The sequence below is a fragment of the Gymnodraco acuticeps genome, unplaced genomic scaffold (genome assembly GCF_902827175.1).
Source record: "Gymnodraco acuticeps unplaced genomic scaffold, fGymAcu1.1, whole genome shotgun sequence".
In the NCBI taxonomy this organism is placed as follows: domain Eukaryota; kingdom Metazoa; phylum Chordata; class Actinopteri; order Perciformes; family Bathydraconidae; genus Gymnodraco; species Gymnodraco acuticeps.
Window position 1 is genome coordinate 3405491 of NW_022991064.1, and position 26847 is coordinate 3432337.

Below are 26847 nucleotides of genomic sequence, written 5' to 3' on the forward strand. Positions count from 1 at the left end.
TTAGTGTTACTTCCTGAAATTCCATATTGGATTGGGATACGTTGGGGGGATGTAACATACATGTACACTGTGTTGGTAATAGGGCTGCACGATATATCGTGTCGTGACGATAACCGACGTGACGATTTAAAAAAAAAAAATGGTGGAATCTGTTTCTGATTTACTCACGTTCATCAGATCTGTTCATTATACATCTGTCATCTAGGACAGTGCTTCTCAAACTTTTTTCAGTAATGTACCCCCTTTGAAACATTTTCTCAGCAAAGTACCCCCTGACCGACCCCGGACATTTTTGACAGAAAAAGCCTATATAAATAATTACAATATAGTGATGTTCCCTCAGTGTTTGATTTATTAACTCCTTAATCCATACATTACAACAAACTAAGGATATTTTCATCTTTATGCTTTATTTTTCCAAGGAGTTTTTCAATTGAATTAATATGTTTAACAAACCAATGAACAAAATTAAAATGAATTATTAAAAACTATAAATACAATACACAAATGTAACATGTTTATATGAGGACCCCGTTAGTGGTTCTAGGAATATTTTATATAAAATTGTGTTTTCTATTTAACTTATTGTACTAAGATTATTTTTGTAAACATGCATGGTATTTTTTTAATTAACCTTTTTATTTATTTTTACCTCACGTACCCCCTGCAGTACCCCTGCAGTACCCCTAGGGGGCCGCGTACCCCCATTTGAGAATCACTGATCTAGGAGGTACAGCAATGCCAGGGAGAAACTGTGTTTTACAAACCTGGATTCCTGATCCTTCGGGGACCGTGATCTTCCAGACACAGTTGAGGCTGTTGAGGTAAGGCTCAGGAAAGCCAGGAGATAAGATGGTGCCGGTTCTTTGGGTCAGATTACCTCCACATGGAACTGCAGGGAAAAAGGAACATTATCAAACACATCTCTACGGCGTCACTCCTTGCATTCCTAATGATAATAATACCCACCTAACCCTCTCCCTTTTGGTGTTTTTTATTCACCCCTCCCTCTCTCTCTCTGTTTATCTGCATCTATCTCTAATTCCTCCTCTATTAAAAAGTCTGGAAGGTGGTTTGATGCAGAATCTCTACCAAAGTCTCGGAGTCGGTTGCCGAAACCCTGCATGCGTTTGTCACCACCCGCTTGGACTACTGCAATGGTGTCCTGTTCGAGGTTCCCAACAAAACCCTGGACAGGCTCCAGTATGTCCAAAACTGTGCTGCTAGGGTACTCACGCACACAAAGCCTTGGCAGCACATCACTCCCACCCTCATCCACCTACACTGGTTGCCGGTCAAGTCCCGCATATCCTACATCGGACATCCTTCACCCACATACCCCGCCCCGGAACCTGCGGTCCTCAGCCTGCTTACCACCCCCCGCACCAAACTGCGAACCTTCGGGGACAGAGCCTTCAGTGTGGCAGCCCCCACCCTCTGGAACGCTCTCCCTGCGGAGATTCGCAACATCCCCACACTTGACGCCTTCAAAAGGGCCCTCAATCGATCTATTGTTTTGTCTGACTTTTGTTCTGTTTGTTTTTGCCCTATTACTTGTAAAGCGACCTTGGGTCCCTTGAAAGGCGCTATATAAATCCAAGCTATTACTAGTATTATTATTATTAAAGCTTCCCCAAAACGCAAATAGTAAGCAGAATAGGATTGTGATTATTCCTAATTAGATACAAATGCGATTCATGGTGTGGCCCTTGCTACTGAAATTGCAGGAACACAATGATAAGCAGGATAAAAAGACATAAGACATGGCCACACAGAAGAGAACATGCACATTATACATGATACGCTTTGTTTAGTCTTCATCTTCTTCCCAGGTTGTTCCTCACATTCACACATCTGGTGAAAGCATAGGAGCATCTGTTACAGCTGTATGTACGGTGTGCTGGAGTGTTCCTTTGAATATACATGCGGGTATTGCCATATGAGAGCGTGTGTGTGTGTCTGTGTGTTTGTGACCCTCAGCGGTGCCTGCCACCTGCGTGCTACATGGCTGGATCTTGCTGTATCGCTGGAGGCAACGGCAGACAGCCCACATCTGGGTCGTAGTAACGAGTTTGACACTCAAGGCATCGAGTGGGAGGAACACAAAGATAGCGGCATGGATGGAAATAAAGAAAGTGAAGAAAAACAAACATAGGAAGAAAAAGGCAAGGAAAACAAACACATGCTGACTGGTGAGTGTTCGTGACTGCTGACTGTATTACGAGTATCAGTGCCTACCTATACAGCTGGGTATGGTGGTGTTCCATTGTGCCAGGGCGTTGGGAACCGTCAAACATTCGATGGCACTCGGCCCCTCCAGCGTATAACCCGGAGTGCATTCAAAGCGGATCGCAGCGCCAACGGCAAAGTTGTTTCCCATACGGCGGCCATTCCTGGGCTCAGGGACGGAGCTGCACTGGGTGGCGCTGGTCTGTGGCACAGCTTTGGAGAAAACAGTGAAAAATAGGCTGATTACAGGTGTGTTCATTTTAAATCATTATCTGTGACATCTACAACGAATCATTAGGCCGTTTTGCTCGTCTTCGACTGATTATAGCCATTACTCGTAAATATTTGTACGCTTTTTTAATCATTTAAAAGCTTGATCAACGGAGGGATTTGGTAGAAAAGTTAGAATAGGTGTTATTTTCAGAGTAATCTCACTGTGTCTGATATACATAATGCAAAATATAATATTCAGCTTCTCTTTGCCTTGTGCTTCCCTCAGCTTACTTACAATAGACACTAAAACTGATTTATTTATTCATTAAACTTTCTCCTGAGCTTGCCTTTGGATATCTGCAGCAAATGTCATTTCTGGTACAGTGCATTGTGTAAGGAAAGTAAGCAGTTCAAGAGAAAAAGTCCCTCTTAGGGGAATAGAAGAACGGGGGGAGTTTAAGCACAACCATTTGAACAGACTGCTATACTTCTGCAGTGTTAATGCTTCAGAGCACACACTGCTGCTGACACACACATGCACCCACAAGCACATCACAGTTAAAATAGTAGCTGAAGGTGAATACTTTGGAAATCACTAAGCAAGACAACTATTATGGGGGGAATTAATAGAGCAGAGGGAATCCAGGAGGAAAACAACAGTAGGGTCTGTTTGTGTGCCTGTGTTAAACACTTACCCTGGTAGACCAAGTGGAATCCTCCGGAGCTCGATTGGCCTTTGGAGGTGAAGCGGATTAGAATTTGGTTGGAAGTTGCTAATGACAATGACTCGCCTGAAATAAGAGAAAAGATAAAAACAGAGTTTGTAACGTTTTAGCAAAGTGCTGCATCCATTTATATTTATGTGGGCACATAACCTGTGTCTAGCAACCTAATCGCTATTGATTTTGTGTTGTCATGTTTAACTGTTTGTGCTGATTGTATGCTTAACATTGTTTTGTGTTCATTTCCCTTTGTTGTCCTTCTTTTAATGATGCTGCTCTACTCTAAGGTTGGTTTCTTGGGCAGCTGTTGATGCGGTTTGCTTTAGCCCTTTTCCAGTTCTATATGTTTTGTGTTGTATTTGCAGAGGCACATATACATTTGTATTGTCCCTGAGAATAAATAAGTAAACCATCTAATCCGCTTCATTGTTAAATAACTGTTATTTTCCAAATCCGTCTGGAGAAATAAAATGTATTTGTGCATTTTAGACAGTCTATCTGTGTGTGCAGCATTACTCTTTCAAGTGGAAAGAAAATCGGCTAATAATTGTGTGAAGAAGGGCATCACGCAGCTCTCTGAATATGGATATAATTAGAAGCTATGGTCTTGTACAGCGTGGCAATAAAGTGTGAAAAACCAGTCTTTGGATATCTGATGCCTGTGAAAATCTGCTGTTTAGTCTAGAGCAGTGCTTGGCAGACATTCACAGATGGACCTACTGTGACAAAAATACAACATGCTAATAAGGCTTCCTGAGGTATACCAAGCAAATCCTAATATGCAAATGCGTTGCTTTTACTAAGATTATCCTCATATTTTACTGTCATACTTTACTTTACGTGTATGTGCTATTGGATGGCAAATCATTTCCTTCAGCCTCTTGAGACCAAATGAAGTCCTGAGTATTGCCACTGATACTAGTGTGTTACAGCTGTGCCTCTGACCACAATCTGCCCACATCAAGTACTGTTCAGGGAGATTACAGTTGAAGCTACATTTGATGATAAGCTTGCTTTTCTACCAGCTCAGAATTATTATTATTATTTCAAGGTTCATTTCTTTGTTTTGCACCAGCTGGACTTTTGTTACCCTCGGTTCACAACCCTAATTAACAAATCATTAACTCAATAATTGGAAGCTGGTTTGAAATCATACAGCGAGACTCTTACGTGCTGTAGGACCAGCTGCCGAGATCAACACCCCCCCCTGATTGTACTATTTCACTGCCTGTGTATACAACAGCAAACTTTAGGGGTGGGTTAACTACCTGCAGTGCAACACCCTTCACAATTAAGCCCCTGCCTACAATAGGAACGTGCTAACAGCATACTGTGCAGGCGAGACAATAATGTCACCTGACCAGGGCTTAGAAGATGTCCATTTGACACACTCAAGACCAAGAATGATCATGTTTGTGTTGTTGTAGCAAGTTTTGAAACAGGAAATGTGTTATTTTGGGTTTCTGTTTGTTGTTGTTGTAAATGGCATTTAAAATAAGTGTTCAGAAATAGCTTTTTTTGTGTTATCTTAGTTTTTTGTGTATGGATTTAGTCATGTAATTACAATGCAGCTTGTTTTGCCCTACGAGGTCAATTTCAGTACTTTATGTTCACTATGAAATACTTCCTTCAAAGGTAATGTATCTGTTCCAAAATGTCACGTATCTTACTATTAATGCTCATATTTCATGACTGCATCACTGATATGATCTCCTACTATCATCATCAGCTCATGGTGTAATTAAACTTCCCACGATGCATCTGCTGTGGTGTTTTGTTGACTGACGTAGAACATGACACAAGGTGTGAGCATCTCTGATTCTCTCAGTGTGCCGCTGACTGGCTCTCTGCGGCGCTGCTCATTACTCTGTGTCTGCTTGCTGTCACACTGTGTGGGGAGGCAGACATGCTTAGCCCCAGAGGCAACATCTATGTGTCTGAATTTGTGTGTGTGTGTTTGTCTACCCTGTGCTTACACGTTTTAGTGTCTGAATATTAATGCGCCTTTAAGTGTAGTGTCCTATGAATGCATAGTTCATTGATGTCATTGCCATGATTGTTCGAGTTCCACTGTAGGATCCCCAAGGCATGCTGGGTAGTTTATTAGAAGACACCCGTGCTGTGTGCTTTCATGGTGAAAGTGTTTCATAATGTGCAGTGCGGGGCAGGTATTCATCCAGTCTTATCAAACATGTGTCAGCATGTTATTTATCAACCCTTTGGCCTCCCTCCAACCCCTGACCCACTCTCCCCTGAAATGAACCTTACGCTGGCATATTAAACACTTGGAAGGACAGATGTGACTTTGGCTGAAAGGCAATGGCCAAAATTCAGTGTCAGTGTGAAGAGTTTTTGAAACAGCATTGAAAACAATATCAGAGATCAATGATACCGCTGTTAACTCAAATTGTTTCAAGTAAAAAACGAAGACATCTGGTTGGGATCACATGATGTGAAATCAACATGTTTTAGTAATCCCTTTCCTTTGTCCTGTTAATCAAGTCAAAATTAGCATTTAGATAACTTGATGCAGACCTTTTGTCCTTCTTTTTCTACTTGTCGCTTCCTTTTCATTTCTAATTCCTACCTTTAATCTTTCCTTGTTCAACTCTCACTTTTCAAGATGTATTCTGTCTGTGTCCAAAAAGAACATTTATTGCATTGTTTCTTTGAAAAACAACTTACAGTATATTCCTTACCAAATGTGACAGTAATTAAAACCTATTGTTAAATGCTGAGCCTAGTTTAATGCAATAATATGCTTATGTGATTCAGCAAATCATATTGTGCCAACCACTGCAATATAAATGATCTGGTCATGTATTTACTGCTTGCATTGTTAGACCGTATTGGTTAATTCCATGCTCATTAAGTTTGCAAACATGTATGTTAGTCGATATGTTAGCGCCTGTGTATTTGTATGGTGGATGCCAGGTACACACTTCTGGATTATGCCTAATTCAGGCTAGTTATGCCTGCATGCACTAGTTCTTCAGCCTGCTGGGCTGTAAGTCTCTCTTCCCTTGCCAAAGTGTGTCAGCTCTGCTCTGCCATGCCTGGTTAGAGAGCTCTGTGAACCTGCCGCCAGGAGTCCTCAGTTAATATAGCGGCCTGTTTATTGAGCTGTAAACTGGATTTTCTGAAGCTGCTCTGGGCACAAACCAGAGTAATCATTTTTTGCTTTTGTCAAGCCACAGGGCTAGGGCAGGTGGAGATGGAAAGCTGCCCTCAACTCACACACCTTCCCACTGCACCACTCCAGAAAGGTTGAACATCCCCTATCCAGGCTTCTATTTAGAAACCAATCAATACAGCTGTGGCATTTATCACATGAATCCGCAATTTTACAACGCAATTGCAAAATACATCATATTGTCTCTTTCACCTTGTCACTTTGACCCTTACGACAGGTATCCTCTTACATTATTGCTTCATTCAAATCTTCCAAAATGTATCTATCCAAGTTTTTGTTCAAAAGAGAGATATTTAGGCAAATCTGACCTAATTTAGGGACTAGTTAAGATTAAGATGAAATTGCAAATAAAAACACTTTAATTATAGTTACGTTCACTAATAAAAGTACATTACAGTTTGGGCTTTGAGCTAGTATAGAGACAACATTTCTATAAACATGTTAACTATGGTTTGAAAAGATGTGGCCAGGGTTGTGCAACTTTAAATCCACTGAATTGCTTTCAATGGTAAACTGTGAAAAACAAATCAGAAATTATATAAATGTTCACTTTTTGTTGTTTTTCATTTAGTGTTTGTTAGATAATGGTTTTTAATAAAACAATAAAGATATTTCAACAACTAAGGTACTGTAAGATAAAAAGTTATGCTAAAGTATTAACCCAATAATAATGCTTTACTGTTGTAATGCACTATTTATGATAGCTGTGCTAATGTTGAATCAGCTGTGAGTAGGTGTCTTTATTTGAAGTGTTATTGCTAAGGCTGCAGTTATTGCACTTGATGAAATGGATAGAAGAAAAAGTCCCCGTTATTTCCCTGGCTTAAACCCAGCATGCAAGTGTTTGTGTTTGAGCACAGCCGTTTGACTTCACAACAGTATGTGCAGTTATCCTGAGAGTCGCTGTGTGTTTGTCTAATACAAATTCAGGTGTATGTGCATGCGAGGGTTCTCGGGCCTGTCTGCTGATATGTTATCCCTGTTACTCTTTTAGTTGTTGTCACCGCTGAATTGTTTTACAGCTCACTGGAGCCCACCTGCAGCCCCCACCACTCTGCCTGTGTCAGCAATTTGTCTGTGAGTTTAACTGGATTCTTATGAAAGGGATAAGGCTAAGACAACATTTCATTTAGTCTGCCGTCATGTTGACAAATAATGACCAGGAGATGAAATAGTCCAATTACCTTTGCTGATTTGTTAAATACTGGTGCTGAATATGAAACCTAATATGAAACAAAGGCTGTACAAGCATGAACGAGTCATCTCTTGCATTTTAATGTGTGTGTGTGTGTGTGTGTGTGTGTGTGTGTGTGTGTGTGTGTGTGTGTGTGTGTGTGTGTGTGTGTGTGTGTGTGTGTGTGTGTGTGTGTGTGTGTGTGTGTGTGTGTGTGTGTGTGCGCTGAAGTACCTGTGTGTGCTCCAGAGAGGGAGCTGAGAACACGGGAGTGCTGTGTCGGCCCATCATAAACCTCCACAATGTCATTCAGAGCAGTCTGGAAGTAGGCGAATTGACTGAAGACCACTAGAAAAGACAGAAATGGAAAGATAATTGACTTCAGAGGAAAGGGAAATTAGCTTGAAAGAGGGACTGCATCACAGAAACATAGACAACTCAATTTGAAATATTCTAACACAATACATAGAACTTTAATATCTTCATTCAAAAGAATATTACCGACAGCACTTTCAATCACAATGTCTCCTTTAAAGCGAAGTGGATCATACTGCCAGTTAAAAATGATATTACATGGCCAGATCAGCAGTCCTGTCTGGGCTTGATGGCTTGTCAGTAGATGAAAAGCTTTGGTAATGACAGCTAATCTGTTGTACAATGTACAGCTCAAGCTCCACGCTGGAGCCGTCAACCTTTCCACTCACCCTTTCTACCGCTATTGGCAGAACATATTCAGCCTTTTCACATCTAATCTGCGTCTATTATACTTGTATATTACAGGTTGAAGAGAAGGATGGAGAGGATGAGGCAGAGGGGACGAAGGAATAATGCTTTCTATAGGGTGTGACGGCAGGACCTTTTTTTTTTTTAGCTACTCTTGAAAATGACTCAGCGTTTGTTTTCTTCTCATCTTTAGTGGGGTTTTTTCCCCATAGATCCTCTTCATCTCTATGACACGATAAGCCAATGTTTCAGTGACACCCACCCTGTCCTCTGCATTGGAGAAAATAGCCCATCATTAGGGCTGTTGCTTTAGACTAATGAGAAGCGGCAGTGAATGGAGGCGAGAACAATTGTGCACGACAGAGAGTGTCTTTTTCAAGGAAAATGCCAAAAGTGGACTTTAATTATTTCTCCTCTCCCTTTGACTCCATTGAGAGAAATATGTTGCCAAGAGGGTCCAAGAAGAATGGGTGCCCTCGCATTGTTTAAGCGAGCCAGACCTCTAAATGGGTGCATGGCCTATGCATTCAAATCCTAAATTTAGCACCCATAACACATGCCCGTCGCTGCTGCTTGGTGCTTTTTAACAATGATAGGACTTGAGCTCCCCTTGAGAGCGGCACAATGCTGATAACTCATTAAAGAGCTGGAGGGAGGAAAACAAAGAAAAAGGGAGATAAAGAGAGAGAAAATGGAGAGAAAGTCAAGCAGGGACACATTGTTGGCAAGTAAGTGTTACATGTTTCCTTCTGTATTTGCATGTTTGAGAGATGTCACACTCCCTCACTGTTTTTCTTTCTGAATAATATGTGGCTTCTTCAATATCAGATTACATATTGGAAGCAAACTGTGACCTTTAAAATGGAAATGCCAAAAAGTAGCAAAAATCCAGAACCTAGACACCAATTATTTTTTGGTATGCGTGTGTGTGTGTGTTTGTATGCGTGTGTGTGGTTGTGCCCGAGACAGACATTTTGTATGCCTGATGTGTAAGATACAGATTAAATTGCTATACCAAAGTAATATGAAAATGTGTGTATGGCAATGAGACAAAAATGGGAACTATCCATCACTGTGTGATTCTACTGTGTGGAGGAAAATATATATAAACAAACACCTGCATTCAGTCAACCTCTCACAGAAACACTTTAAATGCAAGCTGAGAAAACGGTGTGTGTTGGTTATTTTAAACATTTTTCTCAAAGCTGTTTTCTCCTACACATCTGACAACAAGTCCAAGATTTCTCAGGTGTGGAAAAAGAGCACAACCGTTTCGGTCCTACTTTCCTAAGTTTCCACAGTGGACAAATATCCAGAAATAATGAGGCACTTGAGCACAGTTTGAGCCGGATAAGGGCATTCTGTGCATTGTATAATAACTGAATGTTAATAAAACACCAGCACACACCCACACCCACCTCCATGTGAGGTCGGCCCAGACCCTGGGGGTTTTTAAATCAACACTTGCCTTCTAGGCTTCTCTTATCAAGAATAACTTTTATCCAAGACCTTTTCCCTCTCTAACCTCTCGAGGTTTTATTAGAGGGAAACGGTTTGCAGAGTGGCTTAGACAGTGTTACAATTCGTAGACACAGCGTACCTCCCTATCTCTCATCAATTTCCAACTAAGGCTCCAGTGGGGACCTTGTTCCCTGAGTGTGCTTCTCCACCTATGTTTCTTACTCTCTTACTTGCTACCCTTTGCCCTCAACCTATTCTAAGGGAGTGCTTGTTCTTCCGTCTGTCTGTCTGTGTCTGTGTATTCTCTTGTTCCGATTAACCCAGCCAAATTTTTTCTTGTTTTGTGTCTATATCTACGCCGGGATCCGGAGTCGAGGCTGATCTTCTTGCTGTGGTCCTGGATCCTCTATCCTGAGTTCTGGATTAAGTCGTGGACTTCGGGTCGTGGCTGAACCTGTCTCTGCGGTCCTGCCTTGGGTCTCGTCATGCTGCCTCCCTGAAGGCTCCCACAGGATTGTAGTTGACATCTTCGTAGATTCATCTTCTTATTACAGACACATGCATTTCCTAACATTTGGACTACCTATGCTGTAAAATGTATTATCTCGATTTACACACGGCATCTATTGCAGGTCTGTCCGTCCTGGGAGAGGGATCCCTCCTCTGTTGCTCTCCCTGAGGTTTCTCCCATTTTTCCCTTTAAACTGTGGGTTTTTCTCTGGAAGTTTTTCCTTGTATGATGTGAGGGTCTAAGGACAGAGGGTGTCGTTTTTCTCATACTGATATTCTGAACAATCTGTGCTGTTGTATTTGCTGTAAAGTGTCTTTACTGTAGGCTATTTTTATTATATGTACAGCACTTTGGCTCGACCGAAAATCGTTTATAAATGTGCTATATAAATAAAACTTGATTTGATATATGCACAACAATACACATTTAGAAATAAACATATAGTAATTCAGTGCTCTTTCATGGCTTACCGTAATCCTTTGGCACCACCACAGTGTACAGACATGTTCTTGAATGGCTGTAGTTGCCAGGGAAACCAGGAGACAAGACAACTCCCTCCAAACCCGAGTACTGTCCACCACACGGAGCTAGAGAGAGACACAGAGACGAGACATGAAGAGACAGGGCGGACAGAGAAGAAGGTCCATTCCGTTTCTCCTCGAGCTCCCGCCTCTCCATCGCCTCTCTTCCATTACTACTAAATTACTTTTTCTTGTCTGATTGGGTTCTGGGTGGCAGATGTCCCTGGTGTTTGCCAGAGTGAAATTGCAATGTTTTCCAAGTGTCCCACTGGGTTAGTCTGGGTTAAGATGAGGTCCCTCTCCTGCTTAAAATGCCCAGTGAATGCCTGCATCTTTCGAGCACTCGCTGATCTCATGTATGTTAAATGTGTGGAAATGTGCCCTGTACCTGCAGCTTCACACTGCGAGAGCCGGATTTATAGCTTTCCAGGGGAATATGCACAGCGTGTGTCAGTGGTGTCAGGGAAATGTCAGAGAACAGGGGAGAAAACAGGTTTATGCAGGATTTGTGTGTGTGTGTGTGTGTGTGTGTGTATGTGTGTGTGTGTGTGTGTGTGTGTGAGGGCAGATATGCAAAACGAGAGGCTCTCTTCAAACTGCAGATTCAATTAAAGCTATACCCTCACATCTATTAGCATTAGCAGAATCTACACAGCTCTACACATATACCTGTAGGACATATGTGTTTGCAAACACCACATATTCATGTTTGCATTTTAACACGTGAGGAATCTTTAAAGAAATGATTGCAATGGTGTTCTAAACAACGGTCTCCAGACGACGGTGTTTACCGATGCAGATGGGTTTGGGTTTGTTCCAGCTCGGCTTGCCGTCTCCCCCCATGATGCAAGTGAGGGTTTGGTCTCCCTCTAGTGTGTAGCCACTGTCGCAGTGGTAGGTGGCGGTGGAGCCCAGCTTGAGGTCGGCGCCCACCCGAGTCCCATTGCGCACCACGCCCGGCTCGAAGCACGACTCTCTGGGGTTCTCTGTGGAAAGAGGTAACACGGCGGAAAATCAGTAACAGAAGGAAAGTGAGCAGGTATTCAATAAGATGTTTTTTTTGCATCAAGCTGCAGCGGTGATCCTGGAATAGAAATTATTTTTTTGCCTGAGGATCCTGATATTTTCGGATCTCTTCCTTTGTCACTTTCTATACCCGGTTTTCCGCTACCCTGTGCTTTCCTCTCTCAGTAAATATATCTCACTGACTACCACTTTTCTCTCCAGCCCTTGACGGTGCCCTTTCATCTGTGGCTGCTTGAGGTATGTATGGCTGAGGAGACAGACAGGCAGCTGATTGAGAGTGGCATTGCACTGGCCCAAGGTCTGCTGACTGCACACAACCGCCTCTCACACAACGCTTGGCTGTGTAGTCAACTAGAGAAGACAATGCACATACGCAAGCTTTCTTTTGCGAACATACACACACACAGCCTCAGCGCACTCACACACTGTATCTAACCACATATCAATCACCACTCGTGAGGTCGTGAGAAAGATGTCTCGCTCACTCTACCATCACATTGTTCTCAGGTGGAAAATGTGCACGTTAGAGGAGGCCTGTCAATTTGGCACACTTCACTCCCTCACTGCTAAAATAAACACAGGAAAAATGCCCAAAGCAATTTAGCTCAATCTTAAACACAGCTCGCTGAAGTCTCACATCTAACTTCAATATTTGATGACTTTACACGCACACACACATACTAAAGGGAAACTGAGCTAAATGTTTTTTTTTTTATCAGCAACTTCAACGATACTACAGTACCTCAGAGAAATGTGCATAATCTGGATATCAACCAGCTAAAAGCTTACTTTTAAAACAAACACTCAAACAATGTTCATACTTCAAAAGCATCCTTGTGTAAAGGTCAATTGGGATGCTGGCAAGGAATGCTATGATGTACTACTTTCTCATGCAATTAGTAGCTATTCCAGTTGTTGAAATTACCTATCTGGGTGATGATGTTCTTACTTTGCCAGGAAGAGCTGAGTGTTGACCTTTACCAAAAAGCATGTTAGAGGCGGTTTTTATATTCGTTTTGACTAGATTCATCATCTGCGATTTACAGAGGTGTTTCAATACGCACTATGATCAACATCCTCATGTGTTCAATGAAACTCCCTTTTTGCTTTAAAACAAGAACATTCTATGCTAAATCAAATGTTCTGTGTGTGCATACAGTATGTAAACTTCTAATGATTTAGTGACATCATGTGCATGGAGCACCTTGGATGAATGCCTAGTGTCTAAGCTGAAAGATGGGGACCTGCTGACCAGACACGAGGCTGCCCTTCATGGCCGAACAGAGAGCGGGGGCCAGGCAGGTGGTCTGTCGGTGTGTCCCCGGGGGCGCCTGTTCTAGACAGGTTGTGCCCTTTCACCGGCCGATGTAGACCTGAACCCTTCCCTCGCCCCCTCCTCCATTGAAGCAGCACACCTGGCAGGAGACAGAGGAGGCGTGATGGATGTAGCGGGCCTAAGTTGTGGACTGGTCCTGAACACAAGCTAGTGGTGAGAAGGTCGGTCACTTCGATGGAGATGGACGATTTAACAAGCCTTTGCCTCGGGACATTTGTAGGTGTGGGAGAAAGTGGGCGAGTGGCATCATCTGTTTTGGGAGATACTAAAAGGATTTTAAGTGATCTGATGCGAAGTGAAAATTAACCCAGGAGTTTGTGAAGGGATTGGATTAGACAGATGTGAGTGCTAGAATGTGTGTCCATATCTGTGTGTATGTGTGTTATCTAAATCTAGCTCAGCCATGGTATGTTTCCGCCCACATATTTCCCTGGAGAGTCTAATCAGACATGGCCTGAGACACGGAAACAGAAAGACATAACGATTGCTTGGTAAAGAAGCTGACAGCACCTCAGGCAGATTGTGTAATGTAATTTTCAGTGGCGGGCTGACCAAATACTAGCTGGGCCAACTCGCCATCTCAAGCACACCCAAACCAGCCGCCAAACATGCTTTTCAGCCATGTTGTTTATCTAAAAGTGAGGAGGTCATTTATGTATTATTTGGTTATGGTTCATTAGAGTGAAGAATTAGAAGTGGGGAGAGGGAGTTTCTGGGAGCCACACACTGGGTCCATCTGCTTTACCAGATTGGCCATACAATATCACGCACTTTCTCACACACGGCAGAAAATATAGCTGGGAGTGAGTTAAGGGGTCGGCTCTGTAACAGGGTCTAAACAAAGCACTTTGTCTCACTCCATTTGTATGCGTTTTGCAAATGAACAGGTAGTGTTTTGAGAACAGTTGGAACTTATATAGATCAAATCCCACCTCGACACCGGCCGAGAAACTGAGAGCTCAGGGTCGATCTGAAATTGGTTAAACGTCTGATACCTTAAACAGTTCTAATTGAGTCTGGGAGATTTAGGAAGATTTAACACTGTTCTCTCAGCGCAAAGCCCTTAACGAAGAAGCGCGGTCTAATTTAGAGCTTGTATAGCATATGTATATTTGTTAGGGAAAGGCTTTAACATACAGGCACTGAGGCGTTTCCCTGTGAGGCTGAAACAATAGCAGAAAGCACAGATGTGTTGTGTAATCCTTAAACCAGCTGGCTGTGTATGTGTCAGGGATGCCAGTGATCATTCTGTGGTGTGTGAGCAGGACATACTACCTTGTGCGAGCAAATAGATGTGGGTCGCCCGAACAACATGCTGCGGTCAGCTGAGCAGACACGAGACAACAAAGCGTTGTTTGCTGTAATTTATGAGGAGACTTTTGTGCAGCTGCAAAGCACTGATCAAAAAGAGCATAAGCACACATGCTGTCGGCTTTTCATTTTCCTAACTCTTTGTGATACTAGAGGAGGTACAGATCAATAGTGACGCCGGAGCAGACTGGAGCAGCATTGGGAGGGTGCTGATCAGGACGCAGCAGCACACCCCAATCTTTCTCTGAAGCAATTTTCACACCGCTAATCTCACTCGCTTTGGACTAGACACAAAAGAAAGTTAAAAAGAAACAATCTGCAAGGTCGATAAGCAGAGAGGCTAAATCCATTCTCACTCTGCCAGCGGAAGAATTCTAAAACATGAATTGTTAAGGGGATAAAGCTTCACATACTATTTAAATTTCACAGTTTTGTTCAGAATCTTAAGACACTGGAGATGAAAAATGTTGAATAAAAAACTCCTACACATGCACACGCAGATATGTAAAGTCTTAGTATCCCAAAGCTTGATTTGCCAATTAGGCAAATATTGTATTATTTAGTTTGACTCATTCCTCTAACCAAAGAGGTTCCCACCTTTGTACTGCAGCACAAATCCATTGCTGCTGAGGGAAGCATCGCTGCGGAAAGCCAGGAAGAGCGTGTTGGAGCTGCTCTCGATGCGATCGGGAACGTCTGTACCATAGAAACTACCCAGCAGGGGGCCCAGGGAGTCCGGCCCATCGTAGATATGTAGGAAGTCATAACTAGGCTCCAAGCTGAACCTGGGTAACACACAATCACAAATAGAAGCTACATTAAAGGTCCCCTATTATACTGATTTTCATCAATATATTATAGGTTTCAGATATATACAAAACATGTCTTTGAAGTGTTTGGCTCCAAATACCAAACAGATCATTGCAGCATCCCATAATCCCCTCTGTTTCAGCCCTGTTTCCAAAGTGCTGTCTGTTACTTCATATGAAAATAAGGAGCCACTCCCCTCTGCGAGATATTTGGTTAAAATCAACACAATGGTGCTCTAGGAGGAGGTTCAGGTGATAAGGGGGGGGGGTTACCTTGGTTGGTGATTGGCTAATGGTTACACAAGCCAAAAAATCGTTATGACATCATAAATTGGCAACAATTTTCCTGAAACTTTCAGAGTCTCTTTACACAGAGGGGACACATGTTGATGTAGAACATACATGAAAAAGGGGATTTTGCATAATAGGTAACTTTGAATACTTGCAGCTCCAGGAGTTATAATAAGATTACTGTTTGATATACTAGGATGACATATTATTGAACATAAATGGACTCATATAGTGTTTGCATGGTGTGCTACTGAAGCTTACTGGTTGAAGCTAAGAGCGATGACATAGTCCTGTGTGACGGAAACTGTCCAGTCACACTCCCTCCCATGGGGGTAAGGTTCGGGATAATCCGGAGACAGAATCAGACCAGCAGGACCCGTCAGGTTCCCACCGCATGGAGCTACGGAAAGATAGAAATTCATACATTATAATTATTAAAACCCCAATTTTCAGCCACTGTGTTATTAATATAAAAAACATTCTGCTACCCAAACATCTTATGATGGTGTTCAATCTAATTTCCAATTTGAATATTTTAAAATTGAACAAAAACCAATAAATGCAAAGCGACATAACCTTTCCAAAGGCTTTATGAAATACCCACTTCCAAGTAGCAGATACATTGTTTGAACTGTAAATCATAGTGTCCTGATGTATTACGTATATTGTTTCCCCTTATGAAGTAGTGACAGATGCTTAATTAAGACGTAGCTAAAGCCCATGGACACCACTCACTATAATCTCACCTGTGACTGTCAGACAACTGTCCTTCCTAACCCTTCACCAAACAATATCAAGCTAATTAAGCTAAGAACTAATTAAACAGGGCACCTAATTACAAGGTCTTAATTGCCATTGTTAATTCACATTGTTTTGTAGGGCACTAAGTGTGATCATATATTAAACAAAGACAGTAAAATAGTGGAGGTCTGAGTTTGTATTGAGAGGCAGGGTAATCAGATCTCTCTGTCTGCTGCAGTGGCTTCAGGAATCGTCAAGGGAACGAGGCAATCGGGTTTGCCACTTAGGATTCACTTAATGAGTCTGTTAGGTAAACAAGTTAGGAATCTTTATTGTCTACCTGTTTCAGACCAGCAAGTGAAGTGATATCGTGTACTGCATTATGGAAGGTGTAAGGCGTAGTTGATTTCATTAAAACAACTTCGATAAATTATCTTCTGTCATAACTAATAATATTGTTTAAATCTTATAAAACATAAAGTTACCCACAAAAGTGTAACATATTTCCAAAAGAATGGGGTTTTTGTGTGTATATATAAAACTGCAACTAGTCCATGTTCTTAATACTCTTACCCTATACTTATATATCAACTTTTTGAGCTGTCGCGATATATTTTAACGACACACTTGAAAACACCTAAAAACGCACCTCTTTGCACTGGCTTCTAACACTAGTTGAACATAACATTTTTACATTTGTATGTGTTTATATGTTTCTAGTTATTGTGCTTTTTATCAATTTTATAATTATCGTTTTATTATTTTACTCCCATTGTGTTATTGTATATTGTACAACCCACTGACATGTGGCGCAGTGGGTTGTGCGTTGGTGTTCGGATCAACAGGTTCAAACCCCACTGCAGTCAGCATGTCGTTGTGTCCCTGGGCAAGACACTTCAACCCAAATGGCTCCTCTGGGGATTGCCCACAGTATTGAGTATGTGAGTCGCTTTTGGATAAAAGTGACATGTAATGTAATGTATTTATTGCCTGTAACACTTTGGTCAACTGAGGTTGTTTTAAATGTGTTATATGAATAAATAAAGATTGAGATTGATTGAGATTATTCATGATATAGCTAGATCTTGTGAGCGTTACATATTATTTTCTTCTGTATGCAAGACTAACATTCAAAGTTTGTATGTTCTGTGTGACAAAGTTAATTACACGTTAAGATGAGTAATCCAAAACACCAGTGTAATTACAGCAGTGGTAATTATTGAATTAAAGCAAACCTCCATAATTATATATGCATGTGATTTGATAAGAGTGCTTGTGAAATGCGTCATACCAAGATATGATTTGATATGAGCCCTACAAGTTCTGATAATACTCCATTCAGCCTGATGAGCCCTCACTGATGATATACCTGTGCAGGTGGGAGGGTCAGGCTGCCAGAAGAAGCGTCCATTGATCTCTGTGCAGGTGATCCTGTTGGCCCCCTGCAGGACGTAGCCAGGATCACACTGGAACACCACATGGTCCCCGGGCTCCCTGCTGTCTCCGCCGCGCGTCCCATTGGTGGGCAGGCCCGGATCATTGCAGGAGGTTGCAGTGGAGACTGAAGAAGACAGAGAAGATGCTCAATCATTGACATGGAAATGTTCTTTTCAGCTTCGCCGTGAGCAGAGTTACAGAAAGTCAAGATCTATAACCGTCCCTCTGAAGCACATTCTCTGATGGTGCAAACAAATTGATATTAAGCAACCAGTCATGCCAACATTAATTACACTGTAATCTGAGTTTTTCAATTTGAACTGTATTGTAATATACAGGGCTCCGGATATTCGGTAGTATTCTATTCCGCAGCGAATATTCGGATATGTGGCCCGCGCGGGGGGGGGTGCGTAGTAATCAGGAGCGAACCTTTCTACACGTGTATTTCGGTTTATTCACGGCATTAATTTTGTTATTCTACAGTATTGTTGTTCTATAGTTATATTTGTTAATGTATATAACCCATATTTTGTTCTTTGAAATTGAAAAGGATATTGCATTGTATTTGTTACTTTCGTTGCAGTTGTATGTCTTAAGTGTAATTTGGCTTGGCTTCCTATTTTGTATGGACATGCTTTTATTTTGAAGGAGAGTTAGCACTGGTGACAGGACGTTGTTGTTGCTATGGAAACAACGTGACGGAGATTAATGGAGAAAAAGTCATATCTACATATAAAGACGGAGAAAGTAAACGATAAAGTTTATGATTAAGTGTTAGCACCCCCCGAAGAGGCACAAGCGCTTACGTTGATATTGGAGATTTCAATAAATACAAAATATAAAAAATAAAAACGAAAGAAATAAATAAAAACGAATATCCGAATAACGAAATTGAAACCTGAATAGTACTCCAACAAACGAATATTCGGATATTCATGTACAGCCCTACTATGTATTATTTGATTGACCTGTACTTAAATCATGTTTTATAATTGTTTGTGTGATAGAGATATGCAATGTTTTTAGTGTTTGTTGATTGTTATGTACCTACCTAAGGACTGCAGATGGAAATGAGCTATTAGCTAAAATCTGGCATAATTAATCTCTTCTCTTTTCTGAGATTAATGTATTTGTATGCATGGTCCTTGTTGAAATAAATGCATAATAATAATAATAATACCATGAACCATGATGAAAGAGGTTTTTGCAGATGATGTGGTTCTAATGGCTTCATCGGTCTGCGACCTTCAGCACTCAGTGGATCGGTTCACAACCGAGTGTGAAGCGGCTGGGATGAGGATCAGCACCTCCAAATCTGAGGCCATGGTTCTCAGCAGGAACCCGATGGACTGTCCACTCCAAGTAGGGAATGAGTCCTTACCCCAAGTGAAGGAGTTCAAGTATCTCGGGGTCTTGTTCTCGAGTGAGGGAACAATGGAGCGTGAGATGGGCCGGAGAATCGGAGCAGCGGGAGCGGTACTGCAGTCGTTTTACCGCACCGTTGTGACGAAAAGGGAGCTGAGCCAGAAGGCAAAGCTCTCTGTCTACCGGGCCATTTTGGTTCCTACCCTCACCTATGGTCATGAAGGATGGGTCATGACCGAAAGAACGAGATCGCGGATACAAGCGGCCGAGATGGGTTTTCTCCGCAGGGTGGCTGGTGTCTCCCTTAGGGATAAGGTGAGAAGTTCAGTCATCCGGGAGGGACTCGGAGTTGAGCCGCTCCTCCTTCGCGTCGAAAGGAGCCAGTTGAGGTGGTTCGGGCACCTAGTAAGGATGCCACCTGGGTGCCTCCCTAGGGAGGTGTTCCAGGCACGTCCAGCTGGGAAGAGACCAAGGAGTAGACGGATTATATCTCTTTGCTTGCCTGGGAGCGCCTTGGGATCCCCCAGTCAGAGCTGGTTGATGAGGCCAGGGAAAGGAAAGTTTGGGGCTCTCTGCTGGAACTGCTACCCCCGCGACCCGACCACGGATAAGCGGAAGAAGATGGATGGATGGATGGATGATGAAAGAGGCTTTTTTGTTATGTTTTTTCTCTATTTACAACCTTTGCTATTTTTTAATCCCTCATTTCATCCTCACCAGAGAACTGCATAGCAAAGCCCTGCTTGCTTGTGAAGAAGTCTGTGGTGAACTGCAGGCTGACGGTGTTGAAGGTGCTGTGACTGTCCGGGGGCAGCGAGGAGCCGCTCAGCTCCCTCAGGAGGACCCCTCCCTCCTGGGGCCCGTCCCAGATCCGAAGCACGTCGTGGACCTCCTCAGTGTGGTAAACCAGGAAGTGCAGACTGTTGAAGACAAGATACAAGAAACTTTAGAGTCCATGAATCAGATTCAGAAACAGGTTTATTACCAGGTAGGTTGACACGTGTGAGGAATTTGACTTGGTGTCGTGGTGCATACATAAAAGTAAAATTAAAAAACACAGATAGCAAACTATTTTAAGAACACTATAATCCGGCAGTGGCACAGTCAGTAGGGTCTTAGACTGTGAGCCGTAGGTTCAAGTCCCCGAACAGACCTAAATATGGAGTGTGGACTGCTACTTGGAGAGGTCCCAGTTCACCTCCTGGGCCCTTTTCACAGAAACATGAATGCTCTGACCAATGCCACCTTTAAATTGCATTTTATTTAGTTTAAACAAACCTTAGGTAATATTATATGGAATGTATTTGTAGCCGAAGTCCATATCTTGCAGCTTTTAAATGTAAAGGTTTAGTCAAGAGAAAAATGTAGCTATAATTCTCCGTAACTGGGATTTCAAAAACGTTCTGCCTCCTCCAATTTACACTGTTTTATAATTAAATCAGCATGTTCTTTGTATTATGTGGAGAAAAAAAGTAACAATCATGATAAAAAAGCACAACGGTTAAAAAATATAGATTTTTAGGAATGCAATTTACCATTTCTGAAAAAAGAGGGATTGAGTCAGAGCCAAAGTGGAAATAAATGGATTAAATCAAACTAGTATTGTTTATGTTTCTTGGTATTTATCTAAGAAACAATGCAGACAAGGTTTCATGTTGATCAAAGAAGACAAAAGGGATAAAGAGAATACATTAACAGCAAGATAAAAGGGAACAAAATACACCAGACTTAGAGCATTCAATGGATGTTCCACAGTGTCAGTCAAGCAGATTCGTCTGTCACTGCATTTCATAATTGTCGCTCCAGACGTCAGAAAGATGATGCTGTCAAAGTATCTAGCCTTCACTTTGGTGGAGACAGCTGGGATGTGAAATGTACCGTTGTTGTGTGAGTGTGTGCCAGCCTCAATGCAGTGGATTTATAATTCAATATTGCTTGGAGTCATGTGTAAGTATGTGACAGGCTCGGCAGGGACTAAATGGGAAGAACATAGTATTTGACATCAAATGGCAGACTGGTGGTGATGTTGACATTGGCGACTCAATATAAAAGGACTTATTTAAAAAGGCAAACTGTATTCTCAGCAGCTTTATCCTGCGGTAACGTCTCAAACATTTAGAATAAATCCTAGAAATGTTTATGTCAGCGCATTTAATTCACACCTCAGACTTTTTTCGCAGAGACACACTGCTGTCTTGCATGCCTTCAAAATACGAGCAAAAAAGGGAGCACAATGAGATTAAGGTGTCCTCAAAAAAAAGAAAGCAGTTGGGTTGAACTGAATTTGACTCCTGATTCCCACACAAAGCATTTATCAAAACAACACAGTTTTTTGCCTATTCAAATGTATGACAACGAAAGAAAACATTGCTTCTAATGCGGCTTCGAATACTCCGATTGGATGATGTGTGACGTCTTGCTCACATAGATACTGAGAAACTCCAATTGGTTGGGTAAATATGTTTCATAGTATGAATATATGTTTACCCAACCAATTGGAGTTTGAAATTGCAGTTTGAGTATTGCAGTATGAAATTCATACTGCAGTTATAACAGCAACAAATGATAGCAAAACTCGATTCAACAAAGTCATCCCAAAATTATGGAAATGTAATATTTGTTTTTCGATGACTTCTAAATTAATTAAGATGATTCAAAGAGCTTGTTTGAAAATGAAATAAAAACAATGTCATTATAAGAACTCAATAAAAAAAACAAAGCAATTTTCTGACTTAATGTTTCAATAATTTCAGTTTTATTAAAATAAACAAAACTCATTGTAATAAAATGTTCATGCAGCAGTTACGTTCAAAGACCAGCCTGCGGGGCCCATATCAAGTCATCTTTTTTTACCCATATCATTTTAAATTCAATGTAGTCATCCAGAGGGAATCATGTACCTGTTGGGCTTTAGTATCCTCTTCCCCTTACACACATCTACTAAGCCTTGAGCTACAGATGATGCAGAACAGCAACCCACTGATATGTCAGGTTAAGCAACAAGTTCCTACCGTTTCTGCATAATTGGTGTCAGCATCCGATGCTCATACTGTCTGATGTGTAAGCAGCCGCCAGAGGCGACTCAACAATGTGCGGTGTGTGTGTGGATACTGTACATAACCTACTTGACAAGTCCTGTTGCAAAGCCTGTAAAGAAGTGCACATAACACAAGCACGTGCAGTCAGGCGCATGAGTGCATGTTCACGCAAATGCAAACTGATAGGTATGTTTTTATGGGATATGCTGTATTACATGCCTTTATTTAAAGGTTCCACGCCTGTTAAACCGAGGCAGAGAAGTATAAGCATTAACCTCCGTAACTCTTCAAAGGAGCACATTGCAGGTTTCAGCTTTTATTATCAAAGAACTGGCATAAATATCTATTCTTATTCTCCGCACTCGTTTCTTTTTGTACAGTTATATAGCTAATATTCACTGAAGTCTACGTACTAGCCTTTGATATACACGTCATTGCCGAAGGTGTAGCCACTGCCCATTGGCCAATTACATCTACTAATTAAAACATGTATATGTAGCACTTAAACAAATGAGGCTTATCTGAAGCTAGTGTACTTTACATGTGTGTCCCTATGGTTGAATACCCTCATTGTTAGTTGGATACAAGTGTCATTAAAAGCTCAAAGCCCGTCTGAAATGATAACATTGCACCTAGAGTTACCGCCAGGCAGTTGCATGTTTCCACAACTCAGTCAATATGCAATACATATCCACGTCTGTCCAAAATGTGTAATAACGTCATCATTTAATCCTATAAGGCATTTCTGTAAAATTGTCATAATTAGCATGAGGATTCTTAAGTTGTGGCCAAACGATTTTTCCGTGTCTATTTGCACCTGGGTGAAAATAGCTACACAACATGTATTTGGCTATTTACACCAAACCCCTCATATAATGCAGTATAGCTCAGAATTAGGCTACTTGGCACCAAAGCATGCTCCAAAAGTCATGTCCAAATTAGAGTTGACAGTGCATCTTTGGTGTGAAGGTTTTAAATGTAAAAAGGTAGGATACATGAAACACAAAATAAAGCTTTTACAAAAACGCTGTCATCTCACTGTTTGTGTAATTTAAATGAAATGGTAAAATATACAAATAGTTTCCTTTCACTTTTCCGTAAGATTGTGAGGAACAGGTGATTGAAAATGGATTTCTAAAAGTGATGCAAAGGTTTGTATATTTGAAAAGTTGTGTGCATGTTTACGGAAGAGGATTAGGGCCACATTATTTTTTTTTTGAGGATTTGAAAAAAAATGTTGTTTTTTTTGTGAGAAAAAAGTCAGAATTCTGAGAACAAAAAAATCGGAATTTTTTCAAATCCTCCCAAAAAAAATAATCATGTGGCCCTAATCCTCTTCCGTACATGTTGCAATATAGGATGTAAATTAATGATGTTCTAATATATTCATTTTGAACAAACCCAATGTGGCTATACAACCCGTGTGCAAATAGCACCTGCCAAAATGTCTTTGACCAAAAACATCTTAGTTCACCCTTGACTCCAGAAACCCTTGAGTGTTTCTGAGATCTTGCGTCCACTAGAATGGTTCAGACAAACTTGAAAACATGATGCCACTGGCTGTGCGGAACAGAGGCATACAAACAGCAACACATAACTAAAGCATGAGCTGTGGGAGGAGATAGAAGAGAGAGAGCAAGCTTAACCCGTTCACTTCTCCTCAGTACTCTGGGCTAACCCAACCTAAATGACAAGGCACACATCTGTGATATCTCTTGTGGCACTGAGAATCTAACACCAACGTTTCTAGACTATAAAGAGTAGAGAAGACAACCTGAGGTAAGTGTCAACAACTCAGTGGTTTTGAATCAGAACATGTGGGTGTGAAAGTGATACTTCTTTAGCAAGTACTGCTGAGGGGGAGCACTTCAGAAGGGCTATTGACCCTGAAACGCACCAGACAAGAGCAAGGTGCCGAACCTTTGGCAGATAACACCTTTAGAGTTTCGATGTATTTCTGCAAACTCATGAATTAAATCTGCAGAAATACATACAATTAAGGTGAACTAATTATCTTTAAAGATGGTGTTAGTGAGTTGGAGAATTAAAACAAAGTTTATTCTCCAACTCGGAATTGATCTACAATTAGCCAGACTCTATATGTTTTCTTGTTACAAAATAGAAGCTAAATTATCTGAATAAAATATAACTAAAGATCACCAAATATCAAATATTTGTATAATTATGTAAAACACCATGGTCAAAAAAGGTGTTTGATATTCTACAGTGCTGATTATCAGATTTCTGTACAGTCTCTGATGTAACTTGTATACCAGTCCAGGTTTATTTTAGCATTATATAATATACATGATTACATTCTGGTTGTAGTTGCAGTTGTGTGATCTCCATCCACCATCGTGGCTTGTCTCCATTCTTCAGTGACCAAAGTTCATGTTAAAAGGCCTCCATCCCTGTCATGTAAGCCCCTCAGGCAGATGTAAATGCTGTTCTGAAACCCTGAGGCACTACAAAACCTTACCCTATGCTCCACCTCCCCTTACTCTAGACAGGAGATGCTGAGGTGTTTTCAAAGATGTATCCGCATCAGTTAAACATCAAGAGAATGTTTTCCTTACATTACATGTTACTTGTTAGACGCTTTTATCCAAAGCGACTTCCATACCCAATACTGTGGACAATCCCCACAGGAGCAATTTGGGGTGAAGTGTCTTGCCCAGGGACACAACGACATGCTGACTGCAGTGGGGTTTGAACCTGTGACCCCCTGATCCCAACACCAAGGCTCTATCCACTGCGCCACATGCCTGTTCAGATGTATGTACAGTTATACCTTCCTGCTTGACTTATTCATGTGAATGTGCAGAAGGTGTGTGAATCTAGACAGCATTAAGGATTAGAGTGTGTAAAATATGGTTCTGATTTGCATGAGCAGTGTTTGAATCAAACACCAATCATGTGTTGGATCCATACTCCTGTGCTTTTTTTAATGCAACATTCAGGACTGCCAAACACCGAATGGCATTATGCTCTACTTTCAGATTTATGTGTTGAAAGAAAGATGGAAGGATGGGTGTAAGGAAGAGGGAAAGCAGAAGGTAAGGGAGGGAACAAAAACAAGACCAGCGTTAATCATTGCCGCGCTGCCTGAAGAAGAGGATGATGGCAGGAGGATAAGAGGTTGATGGAGAGCAGAGGAAGCTCGGAAGGATGGAGGGATTTGTGCTGAGCAGTCGGATGGATAGGATGGACGTGGGCTGCATGTTAGGATAATTGGTTCCTTTTATACAAGATCTAAATAGCCCATCTCTCCTTGTCACTTTTTGAGAGTGAAGCCGGTATAAGGAGATGGTGAAAAAGAGAAGATGGGGAGAGGATAAGAACGATGCTGGCCGGAAGCAAGATAAATGTTGAAAGGGGCTTGTGAGATCTATCCGTCTTTCATCTGCTCAGTAGGTGTGAGGCCTGCAGACTAAACTTTCATTTATTTGTAATGAAGAAATCCTATTGGCTCTCTTTATTTTGAACTATCTTTTTGTTTATTACTTATTTGTCTTGCTTTATTGCCCTGGTTGTTGATGCAGAGCCTCCTGCAGCAGCAGCCTGAGAGCAGAGTGTGTGTACAGGTCCACACTTGTTCAATTGGAAAGCCAGACTCAGGAAGTTGTTCATTGCAGAGGATCTGAGAAGTTAAGTGTGAGGCTTCCAGCAGGGACACTTTCTCCTCTTAAGAGAAAGGCTGCTGGGTGAAGTGGAGCGTGTGGGGTTAGAGGAGGGAGGAATAAAACCACAGGTTGAGAGAAGTAGGATTACTATATTTCTCAGCAAGGAAAATAAAAGTGTACGCTGTCAAAGCTTTGGAAAATCATAGAAAGCCGTGTTTTGAAGTTTAGGAAAAACCTTGATTCTGCCTAAATTATTTTGTATTCATATGAGGAAAACAGAGAGAGAAATCGAGAGGCGAGATTCTCTCATATGAATACAAAACAGTGGAGCTGCAATCAAGACTCCTGTGGGGAGTCTTCAGTGTACTGTATGTGTGCATGAAAACGATAAATAAGTAAGTATGTGAGGGGGTGTATTGATGTGTAGAACAGAGATGTCGACGAAACTTCAAACTGCCTGCTTTTCACCACTAATTGAGAATGTGTGTATAAAGCCTATCGCATGTTCGGAGCTAACCTCATCAATATGTGTGGCTTCTGTGGGCCTGTCCCTGTGGGTTCATCCATCAGGGAGACACATCCATGTGAAGACACCAAGCACAGCAGACAGATCAGCTAACACATGGGGGTTTTGTGTCGACACTTGAACCGTCTTGTCCAGTTCTTGTACGGCAAAGGCACATGATGTAATGCCGTGTAAGCCATTCAGATAAAAGGACATTCACTATTATCTTTAGGCAGGAAAAGGGGGAAATTGGAAAGTGAATCAGTGAGATTAAAGTAGAGGTTAAAGAACACGCACACACTCACACATTTGCACCATCCATTTTCCACATTCATTCCTTATCACTCTACTCTGTCCCTAGCCATCACCATCATCTAAGAAATGTCTCTAACCTGAACCTAATTCAAAAAGACAAAAATCCAAGTTTGTATTCTCAACATTTTCAACTTCACTTTTTCTAAAAATCGCTATTTTCATTGGTCCAAAAACAAATGCACAAAAACAAACACACGAAATACATTATATAACATTGTCTTTTGGGGTGAGCAAACCCAGTAAAATATATGTGCATATTTATGTAAGACTGAAGGCAAAATGTATGTGATGGAGCATGACAGA

At 41.5% G+C, this 26847-nt stretch overlaps 1 protein-coding gene across 1 annotated transcript in view; it reads right to left on the reverse strand.

The window, feature by feature from the left end:
* Positions 1 to 26847, reverse strand: part of csmd2 (CUB and Sushi multiple domains 2) — a 281630-nt gene that overhangs the window by 68712 nt on the left and 186071 nt on the right. Inside the window, 10 exon segments of the mRNA XM_034236672.1 lie at positions 768 to 892; positions 2239 to 2442; positions 3138 to 3233; positions 7766 to 7879; positions 10697 to 10813; positions 11539 to 11733; positions 15018 to 15205; positions 15782 to 15920; positions 17631 to 17822; positions 19781 to 19983. Of these exon segments, the coding sequence (XP_034092563.1) occupies positions 768 to 892; positions 2239 to 2442; positions 3138 to 3233; positions 7766 to 7879; positions 10697 to 10813; positions 11539 to 11733; positions 15018 to 15205; positions 15782 to 15920; positions 17631 to 17822; positions 19781 to 19983 (1573 nt within the window).